Raw genomic sequence first — 19,621 nt, 5'->3', positions numbered from 1 at the left:
TTGTTATTGTTGTTGGACAGATAAGGACTCTCACTCGCCCAGTCTCACCAGAGAGGCTAGGCCAGTTAGCCAGAAGGCACCAGGGCCTCACCTGATTCTGGCTTCTCAGCAGTAGGACTGCAAGCCAGTTTTTTCTTTGACGTGGCTTCTGGGACTCAAACCCCTGTCCTTGCAGGCTCATCAGTGTCCAGCTGTCTGCATGGCCTGTGGGTATGTGTCTGTGACGATTAGGGCAGAGGCCAGTGAGTGTCCAGGCTTTCATTCTTAAGAGTTGAACACTGGTGTCTGCTGTGCCAAGGACCTTCTGTCTGCCTCTAGAATTTCAGGCAATGAATTTAAACCGTGTGGTGGCAGAGCTGGCTCCTTCTGGTGTTACTTCCTGCTCAACATGGAAGGGTGGGGCTGAAACACATCTCGGAACCCCTACAGGAACTGCTTGTACGGCTGTCTTAGTTACCCAGCCAAGGAGCACAAGGCTGTCAGGCACCAAGAGGGCAGGCACCATTTGGCTTCTGAGCTCCACGGGTGGTGGCTACACCCTGCTGCGGGCTTCCTCCCGCTCATACTGTCAGGGGTGCAGAGTGGGGTCTGGAATCTGGACTGATTCATACAGAGTGTCAGAGAAAGGCTTGCCGTGTGAGCGTGAATGAACACCTGAGGTCCAGCCTTAGAATCTCCTAGAAGAGAAGATGGCTGGGATGTCTCAGGGTCTTTGACGTGTGTGCTGGGAGGCCGGGAACAGATGGCTTGGGAGGCTCACAGTCTGCCAGAGTGGAAACTGGAGCGCTGAATGGCAAACACCAGCTTCAAAACTCAGAGGACCAGCACTTATCAATGATATCCAGATCTGGACCACACACACACACACACACACACACACACACACACACACACAGAAGAACACAAACAAAACTATTTTAAATCGCATTTATATCGAAGTTAAGCCTACATGGGTGAAACCCCTACACCACTCCCAAAATAGAAACGGTCGAGAACTACTCTGTCTCAAAAACAACGACATGAGGAATTGGTATTGTTGAAAACTGAAAAACCAGCCCATAACCATGTCCTGAAAGCTCTGCTCTGCGGACTCTGGAAGGATGTGAGCTCCCCGAGATGAACCGAGGGGGCGCTCTTTATCATTAGCTTCTGGTTGTGAGCCTGGAAGGGCAGACACTAGCTGCACGCAGGCTTCTCAAGCAGCCCTACCAGGTGCTAATTCTAAAGGGCACAAAGGAGGAGAACAGACTGAAGATCAAAGGGCTTCATTTAAACCCCCAGTGCCGACTTTGAAAACGCCCAAAAGCACCCTTTTTGCTACTACCGGCGCGTCCATGCCTCCACCTGTGCATACGGGAGGCGGGGTGAGGTTTGCACACCCCGGAGACCTGTGAGTGTGGCAGTGGCTGGGTAACAAATGGCAGGGTGTGTGGTACCGCCGCACACCTGTGGACCGTCTGTGTGCTTTGTTCTTTGCTCCACTGCAGAAACGCCATCTGCCAAGTCAGTGACTGGGCAGGATCAAACAGGGCCATTCATCCCGGGTCCCTCCCCCAGCAGAGGAATGCGTGCTTCCCTTTGAAAGCTCCAAAGTTGACAACTTTCCACGGCTCCCCGCTGCTTGCACAATTAGATCAACACCTGGGCCTGGCATCTGGACCTTTCTTCAGTGGGACCCAGCCATTCCTTCCAAACCGCCTCCCCTGAGAGTTCAGAGCCTCAGGCAGGCTGCTATTCCTAACACCGCTTTTACACTGGAGCCCACATTCCCGGGGAGAGCCACACGGTACCACCAAGGAACGGGAAATGTCCCTTCTCAGCTATCACTCCCTCCATGGTGCCCTCCCTCGCCTGGACATACCTCCTCTGCTGTGGGAAACCCCCCACACCTCTTCTGAATGTTCTGTCTACAGTGTTTCTTCTGTGGCCATAGGTACAGCATCCTAGCTCCTTCCCTGTCCCCAGCCCCCTGATAGAACATGGCTACCTTTCAAGGGCAGCCGTTCTTCCCATCCTGTAGGAAGCCAGTCACAGGGCTTCCCCACAAGGACCCTTCCAAGCTCATAAGACAGAGTAAGCAGTCAGTAAAGACTGACTGAACCGAACTTGTTATACAGCATGAATCTTTCTTCTTATTAGACAAGAGGCTTTGATTATACCAAAACGGTTAACAGTAGTTTGTCCCTCTGTTTACCCTGCCTGCTTGCATTTCAAATGCAGACAGTGGCACTGATCAACTCATGTGCATGTCATAGAGTCACTCTAATAGCAACACATCCAAATGACGGTCACTGAGAATTTGCCCTGGACCAAATCAGGCACCTCAGGTGAATGTTTTCCTTGAGCTTCACAATGGCGTCGGATTTATTCTCTTCTCAGATAGGAAAGACAAAGGTGCTGGGCCATCGGCTAACTTGCTCAAGGTTATAAAGCCGGTGGGGGTGTTAGCCCCAATATAGCCTCAGCGCCACCCAGCAACGGTGTGGTGAAATTTCGGAGCACAGACCACCCAGGACAGATTGTAGCAGGATGGACTAGGGATGTATACTCAGAGATGAAAGATGAGGGTCGAGACCAAGCCTAGACCCATTCCCAACTCATGAGCACAGGAAAACACCAGCTTCTTATTCAGCACTTCCGGGGGGAGCTTTCCAGGAAGTTAAAAACACTTCTGATCTCTCCTACACAGCAGCCCCTAGACACAGATGCGGTTACTGAGCAGTAAGAGGTGGCCAGTGTGAGGAGAAAACTCAACCTTTAATCTTCTTTAACTTTAGTTTAAATTTGAATATAGACACCCACTGGGGCTAATGGTAAATCATTCTGAACAGAGCAAGCATAGACCTAATAATAAGAATAATCTCAACACTTGAGAGGCAGGATAGCTGAGGCAGGACAATCACAAGTTCAAGGTCAACCCAGGCTACACACTGAGTTCAAAGTCAGCTTGAGAAGACCTTGCCTCAAAATAAAACAAGACCAAGAAGGCTAGGAATATACTTTCATCACGGGGTATCTGTCTGGCATGTCCTGAACCCAGATCGATCCCTTACACTGAAGACCGTGTGTGGAGGCTGTGTAGAGAAGGGTCTACTGGCTAAGTGGCCCAGTTCACACTACTTGGCAAGATGATTCCTCAGAAGGATATTGTCCAGGGCAAGGCAAAGTCACTGACAGAGCAAAGCCATGGACCGGAGGAAAACCTTCTGAGCACCCTGGCCATCAACCGTAAGCACTGGGCGTGCTCTGAGTCTGCTGTGATCCCTCAAATCAGACATCATGGACATAAGAAACCCCAATCTCCAAAAACAGAAAGAGTAAAAGCCTTCCAGGTTGCACCACCTGATACTTAATGTTTCCCTCAAGCGCCAACGCTGATCTCTTACCCCCTCCACAGTTCTGCCTTTGCCTTCTTGCCTTTTCTCTTGCATGCGTATGCAAGTGCATACATGCATGCGTTGTGTGTGCTTGTGTGTGTGTGCACACATGCATCGGAGTGCATGTTATGTGTGTGGAAGTCAGAAGGCATCCTCATGTGAGTACTCAGGTGCCTTTCACCTTTGGCCTTCCTTAGAGTCTCCTGTTGTCCTGGAACTTTGCTAAGTCGGCTAGGCTACTGGGCCATCGAGCTTCCAGAGACCTGCCTGTCTCTGTCTCCCAGGGCACCACTGCTGGGATCCAGGCACGTTCATGTCATCGCACCCAGCTTTGACGTGGCTTTTGCAGACCACAGTCAGGCCCTCGTGCTTACAGGGCAAGCAGTTTTACTTATTCAGCCATCTCTTTGGATCTGCTTTTGTGTTTCAATGTCTCTGTCGGTATCTAAACCGTATCTCCTGTCCAGATGCCCTGCGTGCGTCCACCAGCAAAAGGTCCTCGGGCAGAGGAATGGACAACTATGGAGGAGGAGGTCCCAACAGTGGAAAGACTGGCAGCCCTTAGTCCACCTGAGCTTCACTCAGCCAGAGGAGCATGTTCTGAGAAACCTGTGCTGTAAGTTCCTGGGAGCTTACATAATATAATGTTATACTTATTGTATATAATATACATAATTATATAATAAATATACTTTATATTATCTCAAAATAGAATAAATATAACATATGGATATATAATATATAAATTATGTTATATTACTAACAATAGAAGGAAGGTCACTGCGTATCTGATGAGCCCCTCTAGGACACCCTAGGATGTAGCACATTCCTGTGCCTCTCCCTAATCAACTGTCTCCTTCCCTGTGACTTTCCATGTGACTCAGCACAAGGGCCTGGGAGCTGCACTGGCTGCCTTAGACTCAGATCCACATATGTACCAGTCTCTGTTTCATGCAGGAGTTGCCACCATGCACAATCTAAGAACTTTAACTCCCCTGGGTCTCAGACACATGATTCCTCTCCCAAGAGACAAGGTACAGCGAAAGTAACAGCCAACTCTTTCCCACATCCTTGTCCTCTCCTCGCTGTCCTGATAAGTTTTGTCCCCTCGGCCCTGCCCCTTACACACGTGGGTGTCGTCCTTTAAGACACAGCTGACATCACAGTCCTCTCCAAGGCTTTCCTAACCCCTGAGGTGCACATGATCCTGCCCCAGGTCAAATCCTGATTGTACTTCTGGATATGTGGGCTGGCACCCTGATTTGGTAAATCTTACCCTGGGAGCGTGACAGTCCCAGTTCTTGAACAACTTCATTCCTAGTTGTTATTGGGGACAAAACAATTGAACAAAACAAAAAAAAAGGAAACAAAGAGAAAGCTATGGTGAGTGGCTCTGTGTAAAAGCAGAACCTGAACTCGGGGCTGCTGGCCACTCCACTCTGCCACAAGCCTCCTTCTTGAGGTGTTCAGTCACCCTCAGTAAAACTCCTCTCGGTGTAGCCACCATCCAGGCATCAGAATTCCCCAGGGGTGACACCTCTGGTCTACCTTCCCATCAGCTCAGGAATGGGCAGGTTTAAAGCACTGGTTCATTCCAGAAATAAGTGTGAGCATACACCACGTGTCAGTTAGCGGTGGCTTACAGGATCCTGGCACTTTTAACTGGGAAAATAACTAACTAGAATGAGCACGTTCAAGCACAGAGAAAGTGCTCACCCAGGAGCGGGCCTGTGAGCAGGACATGGCTGGTGGCTGCTGCCCACGGTTGGGCAGACAGCAAGGCATTCCAAAGGGGTGGGTAGGGGACCTTTGATCTCAGTGACACATAGATCTGGCAGGGCATTGGCCAGCAGAGAGCACCCAAGAGATCCTATCTCTTCCGTACCTCCCTGTGACCGACTGCTCTAACATACATCCCAGCCACTGTGTGGTGGCCACCAGTCCCTTGCACACTGATGACTGTCCTTTGACCGCAGTCATCCCAGAAGGAAGGATACCAGAAGGAAGACTGCTACACCGTAGACTACTACACGAACATCGCCTCCTGATCAGTGATGCTGGATATTTTTACATATCTCTTGGCTTTTTATTTTAACCAGTCAGTCACCTTTCACTGGACACTAGTTCTCAGTCAGGGGATGAAGGTATGGCCAGGTGAATTCTATGAATGCTATTGTTATGATGAAACCCTATGACCAAAAGCAAGGTGGAGAGAAAGTCTTCACTTGGCTTCTACATCCGTAGTCCATCACTGAAGGAAGTCAGGACAGGAACTCAAGCAGGGTGGGGACCTGGAGGGAGCAGCTGATGCAGAGGCCATGGATGGGTGCTGCTTACTGGCTTGCTCCTCATGGCTTGCTCCTCATGGCTTGCTCAGCCTGCTTTTCTTATAGAACCCAGGACCAGCAGCTCAGGGATGGCACCACCCGCAATGGGCTGATATCTCCCATCAATCACTAGTTAAGAAAATGCCCTATGGGGGTACCCACAACCCGATCTTATAAAAGCATTTTCTCAATTGGGGTTCCCTTCCCTCAGATGACTCTAGTCTACATCGAGTTGACATAAACTTATCCAGCCCACAGCACGTATCTTAGGTTCAGGAAGCACAATGTCCCTGGCTCCGTTTTCCTTTGGCTCAAGACTGTCTTGGCTACTTGGGATTCTCTGTAGCTCTACATGAATTTTGGGTTTGTTTTTTCTATTTCTGTGAAGAATGGCATTGTGACTATGACAGGGGATGCATTAAATCTATAGATTGTTTTGGGGTGCATGGACATTTTGATACCAGTTCTTGCAAGCCACGCCCTGGAACAAGTGTTTACATAGTCTTGCATTTCTCTCTTCAGTGTTTGACGGTTGTCAGTGAATGAGTCATTCATCTTCTTGAGTGAACTCACTCCTATACTCTTGTGTTCCTGCAAAGGAGACTGATTTCTGTATGTTTCACCCACCCCACCCCCATCTCTTATCCTTTCTTGTGGTTCTGGGGACTGGACCCATGGCTACACAAGGTGGGAAATTGATCAACACCTGAGCCTGGCCCACTCTCACCGCTTGCCTTCAAATGGTACTAACAGCTTAATTAAAAGAGTTTGGACGATAATAAATAAATGATAGAAAGGAAGAGAGAAATATGGATAGATAGATGGATAGATAGATATAGATAATAGATGATAGATGACAGATCCATATATACATATATGCATGCATGCATACATACATACATATGTACGTACATACACACATACATACATACGTACGTACATACACAGGCAGACAGACAGACAGACAGGGATGAGAGGAAAAGAAGAGGCATAATAGTCTATATTTGCTGATTACATACATGACTGTATACATAAAAAAACTTACAGATTCCATCAAAAGAAGAAAAGCACAACTGGAACTGATAAACTTAAAGTCAACCCACAAGACTCAGAGCTGCCTCTCCACTCTGCCTGGGTGAGTGTGTGTGTGTGTGTGTGTGTGTGTATGTGTGTCCAGGGGAGGGGAGGGGTGGGGCTAGGAAGAATTTGGAGATGGGAAGATGTAATCTTCTACTGCTGGTGCTTCATAACACTTGTCCCCATATCAAAATGTGTAGATCTCCTCCCCACAGAGGAGAATCTCAAAACAAAGAATAAAATGTCCGAGGATAGTAAGATAGCAAGAGAAACAGTGAACTCACCATAGGGAAGAGCACATACTCTCGGAGGAATTCCTGGGAGTCAAACTGGTTATAGTCTCCGAAGTCAGCTGAAAACAAAAGTCGGGGAAACAACAGCAGTCATTCCATGAAGATAAAGACGGTAAAACACGGCAAACTGTGCCCATTACCCACTCCGACCGCACTCTCTCCGCTGCCCCATTGAACACCGTCAGTGCCAAGGCCTGTCTTCTGCGGTCCCTACTTTAACCTAGCAACTGTCAGCGCTGGCATGTGAACTGCACGAGTTAATTTTTAGAAAGAGTGAGGAAATTTGGAAGCAAGCTCTAATGGCTATTTAAAGACTTTCAAACAAACCCGTGTTTGTCTGTTGACTGTGTACCAGGCTGGTATCTTATCCCTGTCTGCCAAGGGAACTTTCTAAGTCAAGGTGAATACACAGAAATGTTACCTTGGAAATGTATCCTGCAGCTGGAAACCCCCACCGTAAATCACCCTTGGCAAGCAACCTCAAAAACCTTCACACCTTCTGAACGCATTTACATGTCACAAGATGCCAGGAGCTCTGTTTCTCCCCGTTGCCATCTCACTGTGGTACGGGAGGCACGTGAAGACTGAGTCCACAGAAGTACCTTGTCTCTCCCTGCCTCGCTTTTACAACAGCCAGCCCCACACTGGCTAAGTCCATGGAAACGCACTTAGCAGCAAAGTAAGCAGAAGAGGGGCTGAATGTGCCAGAGAGGTCAACAGGACAGAGACAGTGGGGCTCCCCCTACGGGCAGTGCAGGTGTCCCTTAGGCGAGGCGTTCAGATGGGGCAGAGATGATTCGCTGCGCCTGTTTCAAGTTTAATCACCCAATATCTCCCATCAGCGTTTACTTCTCTGGGCATGGTTTGTCTTTCTAATGGCCCAATAGGGGCTGTTAGAAAAATGAGAGAGAGGGAATTTGCAAATTCATCCACATATGTGAACATGGGGACAAGAAGCCTATCTCTGGTCTTTCTCAACTGCCTCTGTGACCTTATCTTATGAGACAGGGTCTCCCACTGAATCTGAAGTGTTCAGTGTTCTGTCCAGCAAGCCCTAGAAGACTCCTGTCTATGCATACATATACACACAGACAAGATCACTTTTATGTGGGTTCTTGGGAACCAAATTCAGGCCCTCATCCTTTCAAGCTAGCACTTTACCTGTGAACCATCACCTCAGGCCTGGAGAACCATGTGTTAGCATTGTATACTTAAAGGAAGTCTCATCACACAGACAAAATAGTTCACTTCAAGGACCCAATAAAAAAGGGTCTGAATCCAGACTGAATCCACCAATCCTCAAGGGTCTTCCAATACCTAAGATGCCCGGAGTTCATTAAATGAGCAAGCAGTGAGGAGAGTACACACAGGCAACAGAAAGAAAAGCCTCTTAAACACCAAAGGCCCAGTGTCAAGACAACGGGCACACTGCATGTTCCCATCCTCTGCTACGTGGGGTTGGAGAGATGACTCGGCAGTTAAGAACATGCGCTGCTCTTGCAGAAGACATGGGTTAATTCCCAGCACCCTCATGGGGCTCACAAATATCTGTAACTCCAGTTGTAGTAGATTTGACGCCCTCTTCTGGCCTCCCCAAGCATTGCACACATGATACATAAACACACATGTAGGAACATACTCTTTATTTTCAATATGAATAAATGCATTTAAATCATCATTCAATAGATAGATGCATAGATACATAGGTGGATAGAAAGATAGATAGATAGATAGATAGATAGATACATACATACATACATACATAGATACATAGATACATAGATACATAGTTAGATACATAGTTAGATACATAGATACATAGATATATAGATAGTTACATAGATAGATACATAGATACATAGTTAGATACATAGATACATAGATAGATACATAGATACATAGTTAGATACATAGATAGATACTTAGATAGATACATAGATAGATACATAGTTAGATACATAGGTAAGTGCAGATCTGAAGAATGGTTGAGTGACTTAGAACATTTGCTGTTCTTCCAGGAGACCTGAGTTTGGTTCCCAGCACCCACATGTAGTGACTCAGAGCCATCTGCAATTCTAGCTCTGGAGGAGTGACACATTCTCTTGACCCCTACACATACCTGGAACACACTCACACATGAGCACACACATAACACATTCTACAGTGTGCAAAGGTTGAAAATAGGCAGGCAGACTGAAAGACAAGGTCACCCTTCTCCTGTCCCTGTCATCCATCCATCAACAACTTAAAGTTCTCCCATGAATTACTACGGGAGGTGTGGGATATTGGTTAGCACTACTGTGTGGATTGATGTCTGTATGCAGATGAGGGCAGGCACAAGATAAGGCAAGGCCTGTGATTGGGACAGAGTTTTGTAAGGGTGGAGAGAGGAGTAGGGGAAGAAGAAGAGAAGATGGAGGAGGAGAAGGATGACCCACCTCCATGGGGCTTTAAATAATCACATATAGATATGAAAATCTTATAAGGGATGGATTTGTACAGGACAGTTTGTCTTATCTAGGTGGGCAGTTTATATCAATATCAATTGGCTCTGAGTTTATTGTGTGGACATTTTGTGGGGTGAGAATTTACTGATATAAATCTGATTGATAAATTACAAGTTTATTGAGTTTTGATGTTAACAGGTTACTGGGAGTTGTGACAATAACCACAGGGGGAGGACGCTGGGAATATGAGCGGAGTCCGCAGCAAGAGAGCTGTGAGATAGGCGGTCTCTGTATGGGACCAGCGTGGCAGTGACCTGCCTTGGCAACTAGATGGATGGTCACTGATGGGGTTAGTCATGACGGCAAGATCGCCGTGGGGACAGAGAGTAGCAGGAGGGAGTGTGGCACGGTGCTTAGTGCCCCGATTCCATTATTTAATTTTTACCACAACACTACTGTACTTTAAGTGGTAACAGAAACGTATTCACAATATCAGGATACAGAATATGAGCAAACTGCATAATAATCCTGAGAAAATGTCCTCTACGCTCTGAAAGGGAGCTTCAATTACAGGTAGGATTTAAAAACTATTTTCTTCAGTTAGAGCCAGAATCAAACAAGCATTGACTGATTCGTGAGCAGCTCCGAGAAATCCCCTCCTGTCACCCCAAAATCACTAATTTTTCATCTTAGTGTAAACATCTTGAAATGACCAGGGAGCCTCAGCCACGAGTTGCTTAACCAAATCTAGCTGTTTGTTCTGGGAGAGCATTCTGAAGCGGAAGACGGAAGTCTGCAGGCGGCCTTACCTTGCACAGCTAAGCCAGCTAGCCGGATCACTTGTTCCAGGGAGCACCGCAACCGTCCTTCAAGCACATCTTTTTTGACTTGCAGGTAATACTGATATCTGTCACGGGAGGAAAGTAACAAGCGTAAACAGGGACACTGGAACTCGTTCCCAGCAGGATGTATGGGTGACACTGGCGATGTCACCTACAGAAGACAGACAGTGGCCTCTGCCCCTGTGTCCCTCTGTTCAATAGCAGGTGCTGAAGCCAGTCCACTGTTGGTAAGAAGATGCTCATCAGACAGTTTGCTGGTGGGCCTCAGGGTGAACCATAACCAGGAAGGTCTTGGCAATACACCAAGACCTCAACAGTGCCCACTTTCGGTGGCCTAATTAGCAATTTGACAAAATCTAGGATCACTCAACAGATGGGGCTCTCTGCCTAGGTCTGTGGGGAGACTATATTGATGGCCCTCGTTGAGGTAGAAAAAAATTTTAAAATAATAAAAATGAATCTTAAAAAAATAAAAATGCATAAATGCAAAACTCTGGTGGGCCAGATTACTAATTAATTGGTCAAATAATGGAGAATTCTGCTGAAGCTTTTTCAGAGTGAGGCTTAACCTCCCATGTTTGAGATGCATGAAAATGTAGTTGGTTTTCACTTTCCAACCTGGAGTACTTTTTCCAAAAGGAAACTAGACAGGCAGATCATGCAGCCTCCTAACATCAGAAGCTGAAACAGTGTGTGCTGCCCCTGCTAAAAAAACAAAACAAAACCAAAAAAAAAAAAAAACAAAAACAAAAACAACAACCACTCTTTAGATGGCCCACAGGGAAAACCTCCACGCACATGCTTGCTTCCAGGTCTCTCATGGTCATCACTCTGACCAGACTGCCCCTGCTATGCTGTCCAAAACACTGGCAGCCATTTTGCTCCTGGGAAGAAACGTTCTGTATTATAGCTTAGCTGACAGCTCTGTCTGCAAACCCAAAGGTTACCCCAAGCCTAGTGTCCCTAGACACAGACAACTAAGGGAATCGGTTATAGCAGGGTCTGCCCGCACTACCTCAGGTGCGATGACACTCTGACAGAGGCTGCTGGAGGGTAAGACGCTGACTCTGCCCACCCCAGCCCAGCCCAGCCCACCTGGGTCTATAGGGCAGGGAAAGATACAAGACAGGGCAAAACAAGACAAAACAAAACAGGTTAGTCTCTGTTGGGAAAAATCTAGCCTCAGATCTGAAGGACAAACACTGGGAGTTGGATAGTAAATCCTTTTAATCAAATGTAATAGGCAACAGAAAACTAACCTTTGTTCCCTGCTCCCACCTGATCATTTATCTGATAAGTTTATAACCATTTTACAGGTTTAGCCATTCAGTCAGGGATTTTTCCTCCTGCCATTATCATTTGGCTGTATCAATGAATGACTTGTATCAGTGAAAAGTGACCTGTATCAATGAATGACCTACATCAGTAAGGGACCTATATCAATAAGTGACCTGTATCAGTGAATGACCTGTATCAATGAATGACCTGTATCAATGAATGACCTCCACTGAGCAGTCTAACCCAGCAGAAAACCTTTGTCTGCTTGTCCATGGGAGGCCACCACTCCTCCGTAGACACTGCCTTGTCCTCAACTGTCACCACAGTTCTGATTCCCCAAGCACTGGAACCATTGAAGTCATTTGCTGGCTATCAAAAGTCAGCTTCTCCAACACTGGTAAGTGCCCAGACCCAGGGAGGAAAGGCCAAGATCAATACTAAACCCAGTGAAGCCAAGGGCACTGTGGGGAGGCAGGGGGGAGGGAAGGAGGAAGGGTAGGAGGGAGGGAGCACTATATGCATGTGTGCAGGTGCAAATCCATCCACGTGTGTGTACATGGAGACAAGAAGCCAATCTCTCAATTGCTTCTTCGACCTTATCTTTTTTTATTGGATATTTTTATTTATATTTCATCCATAAATCCCCATCCCATCCCTCCTACCCCTGCTTCTATGAGGGTGTTCCCCCCACCATCCAGCCACCCCTTCCTGCCTCCCCACTCTGTCATTCCCCTATACTGGGGGTCCAGTCTTGGCAGGACCAAGAGCTTCTCATCCCATTAGTGCACAAGAAGGCCATGCTCTGGTACATATGCAGCTGGAGCCATGGGTCTGTCCATGCGTACTCTCTGGGTAATGGTTTAGTCCCTGGGAGCTCTGGTTGGTTGGTTTTGTTGTTCTTATGGGATTGTAAGCCCCTTCTGCTCCTTTAATCCTTCAATCCTTTCTCTAACTCCTCCAATGGGGACCCTGTTCTCAGTTCTGCCCCACCTGGGGATCCAGCCCATATACATATACAGCCACCAAACCCAGACAATATTGCTGATGTCAAGAAGTGCATGCTGACAGGAGCCTGATGTAGCCGTCCCCTGAGAGGCTCAGCCAGAGCCTGATAAAATACAGAGGCGGATGCCTGAGACCTTATCTTATGAGACAGGGTTTCCCACTGAATCTGAAGTGTTCAGTGTTCCGTCTAGCAAGCACCAAGGAGACTCCTGCCTACGCGGAGGGAGGGATGGAGGGAGGGTTGGACGGACGGACAGACAGATAGACAGACAGACGGAAGGACGGACTAATTCTTAGGGCATTTAATGACAGTACCTACATGGCAGAGGGAAAAGGAGGCCATGACCTGTTCATTCCTGAGAATTTGAACAAATAACACTGAAGCACAACTTCATGAACTTAGTATCTTGATAAGAGTAAATCAAAATGGCCAACACTGAGAACACCGAGGGGCCACAGTAAGGCTCACTTCAGTCCCATCCTCTAGCACTCTGATCTGCTCCGTGCAGAGCACCAATCCCCCAATTCACATTTCCCAGTTTTCATGTCTCTCCCAAAGAGAAGCAAAGGCTGGCCCATGTGGTATGGTTCAAGGCAAAGAGCTTGGCTGTCTCCCCTCTCAGCCAGGCTTCAACCACAACCCCAGTCTCTCTGCCCCTCTGTACTGCAGGAACCCATCAAGACGTCACATTATCCTCTGAGCTTGGAGGAACACCTCCTTCTCCAAGACAGGCGAAGCTTGCAGAGAGCCTTATTTAAACTCACGGGATGCTGGTGTTTAAAAACTAACAGCTTGAATCTGGAATCCCAGCACTCAAGGGGCTCAGACAAGAGGATCACAAATCTGAGGCAAGCCCAGGCTATATAGTGAACGCTGGGCTAGCCTGGGCTATACAGTGAGGTCTTGTACCAAAATGAAATGAAGCACTGCTCTCTGCCAGTGCACCTCCTGGGAGGCAGCTCGGTGAGTCTGAGGAGGGGCTGAGGGCTGCCGCTCCAGGGGGATGCTTCTCATCTCAGACACTGTACAGCTGTGACTTCTACACCTACCCTTCAAGGCTCTGCACTCGGTGCCCTCTGCCATCTTGCTCACTTCCCCCAGGGAACAGTGCCTCACTCACTCCAGGTAACCTTCTCTTCAGGAGACCCTGAGAAGTGCCTGGGAGCCTTTTGTGAAGATTGCTTTCATCTCCCCAACCCCAGCAGTTCTTAGAGGGAGGAAACGGAGCCAGTAAGAGGGTCCTTAAGTTATCAAAACCCCTTTTAAGTGCCAAGAGTTCACTGTGAGAGCAGACGCATCTTTGAAGGTGAGCCACTTGGAGCCTGAAGATCCTACTTTCAAAACTGAGAGAATGAGAGATAAGGAAAAGGTGTCAGCTTTGCCCTGTGGGCCACACACAGTCTCTCTCCAGTAATGTTACAGGACATCAAAACCAAAACCCAAACCCCCTAAGATCCTGTGAGCAGGCTCTCGGGGCAGAAGCACCTTCAGGTTTACTGAGGAAAGCTGCAGTGGGTTCTCAAAACTGGCCAACGTGGTGGGGTGGGGCGGGGACCTCAGCTGGGAAGGGAGGCAAAAGCTCACCTCCTCCTACTGATCACGCAATGTCACACAATGTCTGAATCCCCAGGATACCCCTTCTCTATCTTTGGTTATCTCTACTTATTTTCAGTACTTCGAGTCAGAGGGGCAGGCAGGTGTCAGCATGAACTTGGGGAGCACTTCCTGGGAGCACTTCCTGGGAGCACTTCCTGGGAGCACTTCCTGGGAGCACTTCCTGGGAGCACTTCCTGGGAGCATGAATGCAAAACATGCCATCACCTTGGGGAGGACAGGCCCCAGTCTCTGCCTCACAGGGACCCTATCAGTTCTTTACTGTGCTGTCTGACAGGGCAGTCTTCCAGTACCTGGGTGGGGTGGGGTGGGGTGAGGTGGGTGGGGGATGTTTGTAAAGATGTTGTCACCTGTGACCCAGAACGGAAGCTGTCTCCCAGTCACCCTGGAACTGAAAAGGACCCTGGAAGTCAAAAGGAGGCTTTCAGTAGATTCTTTTGGGGGACCAGATCAGTAACCAAGAAATCCACTAGATCCAGCAAAGCAACAATCCCTCCTCCCCTTTCTCCTGAGCCTGACGCTTGCCATTCATCCACATCCAGTTCTTTGTTGTTGCTATTTTCCGGACAGGCTCTCACGGATCCTAGGCTTAGCCTCCAACTCCCTATGTAACTGAGGATGACCTTGAAGACCGGTTCTTCCTGTCTTTACCTTCTAGAGCCATGAGCCACCATGCCTGATGAGCACTGCTGAGGACTGGTTCATGATGGAGAAGAAGCTCTCTACCTACTGGGCCACAGCCCAGCCAACACACGTGGCAGCTTCTATTCAGATTCCTGTGAAAGGAAACGATGACTCCAACCCTACAGCAGGAACACTGGGATGTTCCTCACACGGAGTTATGCCTGTGCCTGGGGTGTCCGTGGAGTATGTTCTACCTGGCAGCCATCCAGAGTACAAAGACCCCCGAGCATTGACATGTGCGGCCACCACACGAGACTTTGGCGGCGGCCACTAGTAAGACTGGGAAAGAAAAAAAAGAAAGAAGGGAAGAAATTTGAACTACGTTAGAAATTACTTGCTTGCTTTAATTTCCCACGGAAAGCCCCTTTGTAAAATACAAAAATGGCGTCCCGCAGGATTCGAGAGCAGAGCTGGCGTTCCGTGTTTAGAACTGTTGGGCTCGTCTCTGTTTTGGTTAGAGATACAGCCCTAAGAACAGCAGCGAAGTAAAGCTGTGGGTCCTATTTTGGAAACATACAATTTCATGGAAGTACACTCCACCCTGTCAGCACTGTGGGTGGAAAGGAAAAATCCAGCCAGCCAATCCTCATGCCAGGAAGGGAAGCGCAGCCAAGTTTCCAGAGAGGTCCTCTTTGAGTCTAAGCTTGCAAAGAAAATGCTAAAACATTCCTCATACTCGAAGTCCTCGAAGTATCCCATCTGGCTGTGGAGACCCAGGGGCTGGTTTGAGGTTACAGGCCAGCTCTCCCTGTTAAGAATCGGGATATAATTCTATATGTGAATAAAGGTGACTCTTCTCATTTCATTTTTTTCGTCTTGATTCTAATCTAAAGCAGAAATTCATTTATGGGGTAAATGTTAAATCTCTCTGGGTGATGCAGACAAAGGGTTCCAACAATCACTTTTGCTCCCACGGTAACTGGGAGCTGACAGATGCTCCGAGCTGGGCTGAGCAGGGCGGGGGAGGGGGTGGGGAGCAGGGACTCCATCCTGAACGTCCCTACTCCATGGCACGAACAACTTTTCCAACTTCCTTCCTCCTCTGGGATTCTGAACTGAAGTTTTTGTTTGTTTTTAAATGCTAAACTTGGCCAAGCCAATGAAGCACTCCGTATTCTGACAGAGGTACGGAGAACTCCCTGGAAAACCATGTAGCAGGACATTGCGTTTAAGGTGTTTGGCTGGGACCCCCTCGCCTCCATTTTAGTTCACATTCGAGGAATCTGAACACCCTGTCTGTGTGGTGGCGCTTGCAGGTTTGTCCCTTCTGGTTGAGAAACGCCTTGTGTGCTTGCAGGTTTGTCCCTTTTGGTTGAGAAACGCCTTGTGGTGGCCTGCAGAGCAGGCCCTGCCTTACCACAGAGCCACGAGAAAGGCGCCAGGGACCGAAGGCTGAGGACTCAGAATAGGTTTCCCACCCCTCCCCCAACAGAAGCCTTTATTCCAAGTCCAGGGCAGCAGAGGCCCCCCAGGTTGGGAAGAGACCATCACAGGATGGCAGCTTCCAGACCTGGATCTGTCCTGACTGCCATGCAAGAACACTGGCACGCTCACCGTGCCGGCGGGATGAAGGCAGAGGAGTGCAGGACTGTTAAGGTGCTGGAGATACTCGTTTGCAGGACCTACCCCCAACACGAGATGACCTCATTCTCTGGTAGCAGTGTTGGGCTAATGGAGTGTGACTCCAAATGGCCGCAACTCTCTAGCAGACATTGTAAGAGCCCACGTGATTCCTATTTCCCTCTGTCCTGAAATCTTCGGTGTGCAAGAAGGGACTTGTGTTGCTCTTACATCCCGGGCAACGCTGACTCTGCAAACAGCCGTCAGCATCAGGTAAGCAGATGATGCGTGCAGAGCACGGTCCTCTGATTGTGAGTGCGAGACGGATTCAGGGGCCATAAACTGAGGTTGTATAGTTGAGCCTAAACAAGGAGGTCGGGTGAGACCTTAACATCTACGCCTAACCCTTCCATGTGGGCAGCAGGAAACTGTGTCCCGAGAGACTGACTTGGCCAAGGTGGCATTGCTTCTTAAACGAAGGCCAGAGGGCACCACCTCCAAGAAGGGCGACCACAGACATAAAAGGGGGAGCCCTCCTTTTTCCCTGAAATCCCCGAATAAAAACAAAACTGAAAGCACCACTAACCAGGATATGTGGCCCATGCTTCTGAGGAAGGCTTGTGGAGGCTGGCCCTTCCCCGCAGGCTGCTGTGTGCCTCAGCATCAGTGAGGCTAGCCTGGGAATGCACTCAGGTGTGCTACCAGTGAGGCTAGCCTGGGAATGCACTCAGGTGTGCTACCAGTGAGGCTAGCCTGGGAATGCACTCAGGTGGGCTATCAGTAAGGCTAGCCTGGGAATGCACTCAGGTGTGCTATCAGTGAGGCTAGCCTGGGAATGCACTCAGGTGTGCTATCAGTGAGGCTAGCCTGGGAATGCACTCAGGTGTGCTATCAGTGAGGCTAGCCTGGGAATGCACTCAGGTGGGCTATCAGTGAGGCTAGCCTGGGAATGCACTCAGGTGGGCTATCAGTGAGGCTAGCCTGGGAATGCACTCAGGTGGGCTATCAGTGAGGCTAGCCTGGGAATGCACTCAGGTGTGCTACCAGTAAGGCTAGCCTGGGAATGCACTCAGGTGGGCTACCAATAAGGCTAGCCTGGGAATGCACTCAGGGTGTGCTATCAGTGAGGCTAGCCTGGGAAAGTACTCAGGGTGTGCTATCAGTGAGGCTAGCCTGGGAATGTCTACCAGTGAGCCTGGGAATGCACTCAGGTGTGCTATCAGTGAGGCTAGCCTGGGAATGCACTCAGCTGTGCTACCAGTAAGGCTAGCCTGGGAATGCACTCAGGGTGCAGTGAAGCTTGCCTGGGAATGCACTCAGGTGTGCTATCAGTAAGGCTAGCCTAGAAATGCATTCAGGTGGGCTATCAGTGAGCTAGCCTGGGAAAGTACTCAGGGTGTGCTATCAGTGAGGCTAGCCTGGGAATGCACTCAGGTGTGCTACCAGTGAGGCTAGCCTGGTAAAGTACTCAGGGTGTGCTATCAGTGAGGCTAGCCTGGGAATGCACTCAGGTGTGCTATCAGTGAGGCTAGCCTGGGAATGTACTCAGGTGTGCAACCAGTGAGGCTAGCCTGGGAATGCACTCAGGTGGGCTATCAGTGAGGCTTGCCTGGGAATGCACTCAGGTGTGCTATCAGTGAGGCTAGCCTGGGAATGCACTCAGGTGGGCTATCAATGAGGCTAGCCTGGGAATGCACTCAGCTGTGCTACCAGTAAGGCTAGCCTGGGAATGCACTCAGGTGGGCTACCAGTAAGGCTAGCCTGGAAATGCATTCAGGGTGCAGTGAGGCTAGCCTGGGAATGCACTCAGGTGTACTCCCAGTAAGGCTAGCCTGGGAATGCACTCAGGTGTGCTATCAGTGAGGCTAGCCTGGGAATGCTTCTTGCATGGCTGAGAACTCTCCAGGTCTGGTTTTTGCTACCTGGAGCCACGTGGATCGCTGTACTCTGAGTTGTGACCGCTGGTCTACATCCCCAGTGTCACTGTGTGTTCCTATCCACTCATCCTCCTCCATGGCTCAAATCCGGCTCAGCCAACTCCTCCCCTCATCTGAAGAGCCGATATAAATGTCACGATTTGTAGTACATCTTTACATTCGGTCTCTGAAGTCTTCATGAAGCAGAGGATCAGAGTAGAGAAGGGCCATCACCGTCTTAATGACTAAGAGCAGGGGAAGGTTTAAAATGCCACCTCCTGGCTAGAAACCTTTCTTTGCAACTAGCAGTATCAGAAAGGCCACTTTTGAGAATTTACTGGGACCTTCTCCCAGGATGGAGGAGAACGTACCAAAGCCTCAGAGAACATTGCTTTCTGTCTGATGTTTTCCTGTACAAATAAGAAAGGTCAGAGCTGTCCTAGGATCCTGGAGTGTGAGGAAGCAAGCCGAGCTCTAAGACTGACAGGGCTGGGTAGCAGGGGAGCTCACACGTGCATTCCAAAGGCTGTTCTCAGCCGAGAAGGGAATTAATGGACAGGGTGGCCCAATGGGCTTTGTCCGCCGTGTGCAGTACAGTCCCTAGACAGGGAGGTCTTCAACCAGACCTATATGGCCACTTCCCACCCAAGTCCTGAGTCCTCAAAGCCCTTGGGAAGAATTTCCTGACATGTATGATAATGTGTCTAGTACCTGGTCTGTCCACTAGCTGAAAGCTTTTATGTTCAATGAAAGTCTGAGTTGACAGCCAATTAAACCTGCACGAGCAGCAAACTATGGGAAACAAAATGACCCCAGAGAAGGGCCAAGCCACAGGGAAGGGGCTAACCTCACAAGGGACATGGACGGCCTTAAAAGGGAAAGTCTGTCTGTGGGCCTTCCTCACAATCACAAGCTAATCACGAACACGCACACATTCTCCCAAGCACACACTGACAGGATTCACTCAGCAGGTGTTCAGCTCCACAAGGCTTCCACAGCACCTGATCAAGAGTCACCTTCTGTCACCAAGAGACCTACCTCCTTAGGAAGGCTCTCTAAGTCTCTGTGACTCAAAGGCCTGTGACTCTTTCCTAAAAAGGACACTATTTGTTTAAATGCACACAAACACACACACACACACACACACACGGGCCTTGAGCACTGGGGGAAAACACCAGGGACAGCAAATGCTGTGTAAGA

At 48.8% G+C, this 19,621-nt stretch overlaps 1 protein-coding gene across 1 annotated transcript in view; it reads right to left on the bottom strand.

The window, feature by feature from the left end:
* The window catches only part of Ptpn14 (protein tyrosine phosphatase non-receptor type 14), a 144,459-nt gene that overhangs the window by 38,422 nt on the left and 86,416 nt on the right, over positions 1-19,621 (bottom strand). Inside the window, exons 4-5 of the mRNA XM_032915621.1 lie at positions 10,331-10,428; positions 7,066-7,133 (exon numbers count right to left, since the gene is read on the bottom strand). Of these exons, the coding sequence (XP_032771512.1) occupies positions 7,066-7,133; positions 10,331-10,428 (166 nt within the window). The remainder of the gene's footprint in view (positions 1-7,065; positions 7,134-10,330; positions 10,429-19,621) is intronic.

The sequence above is a fragment of the Rattus rattus genome, chromosome 10, assembly GCF_011064425.1.
Source record: "Rattus rattus isolate New Zealand chromosome 10, Rrattus_CSIRO_v1, whole genome shotgun sequence".
In the NCBI taxonomy this organism is placed as follows: Eukaryota; Metazoa; Chordata; class Mammalia; order Rodentia; family Muridae; genus Rattus; species Rattus rattus.
The sequence above is the reverse complement of the archived record's forward strand: the minus strand, read 5'-3'. Positions and strand labels throughout refer to the sequence as shown.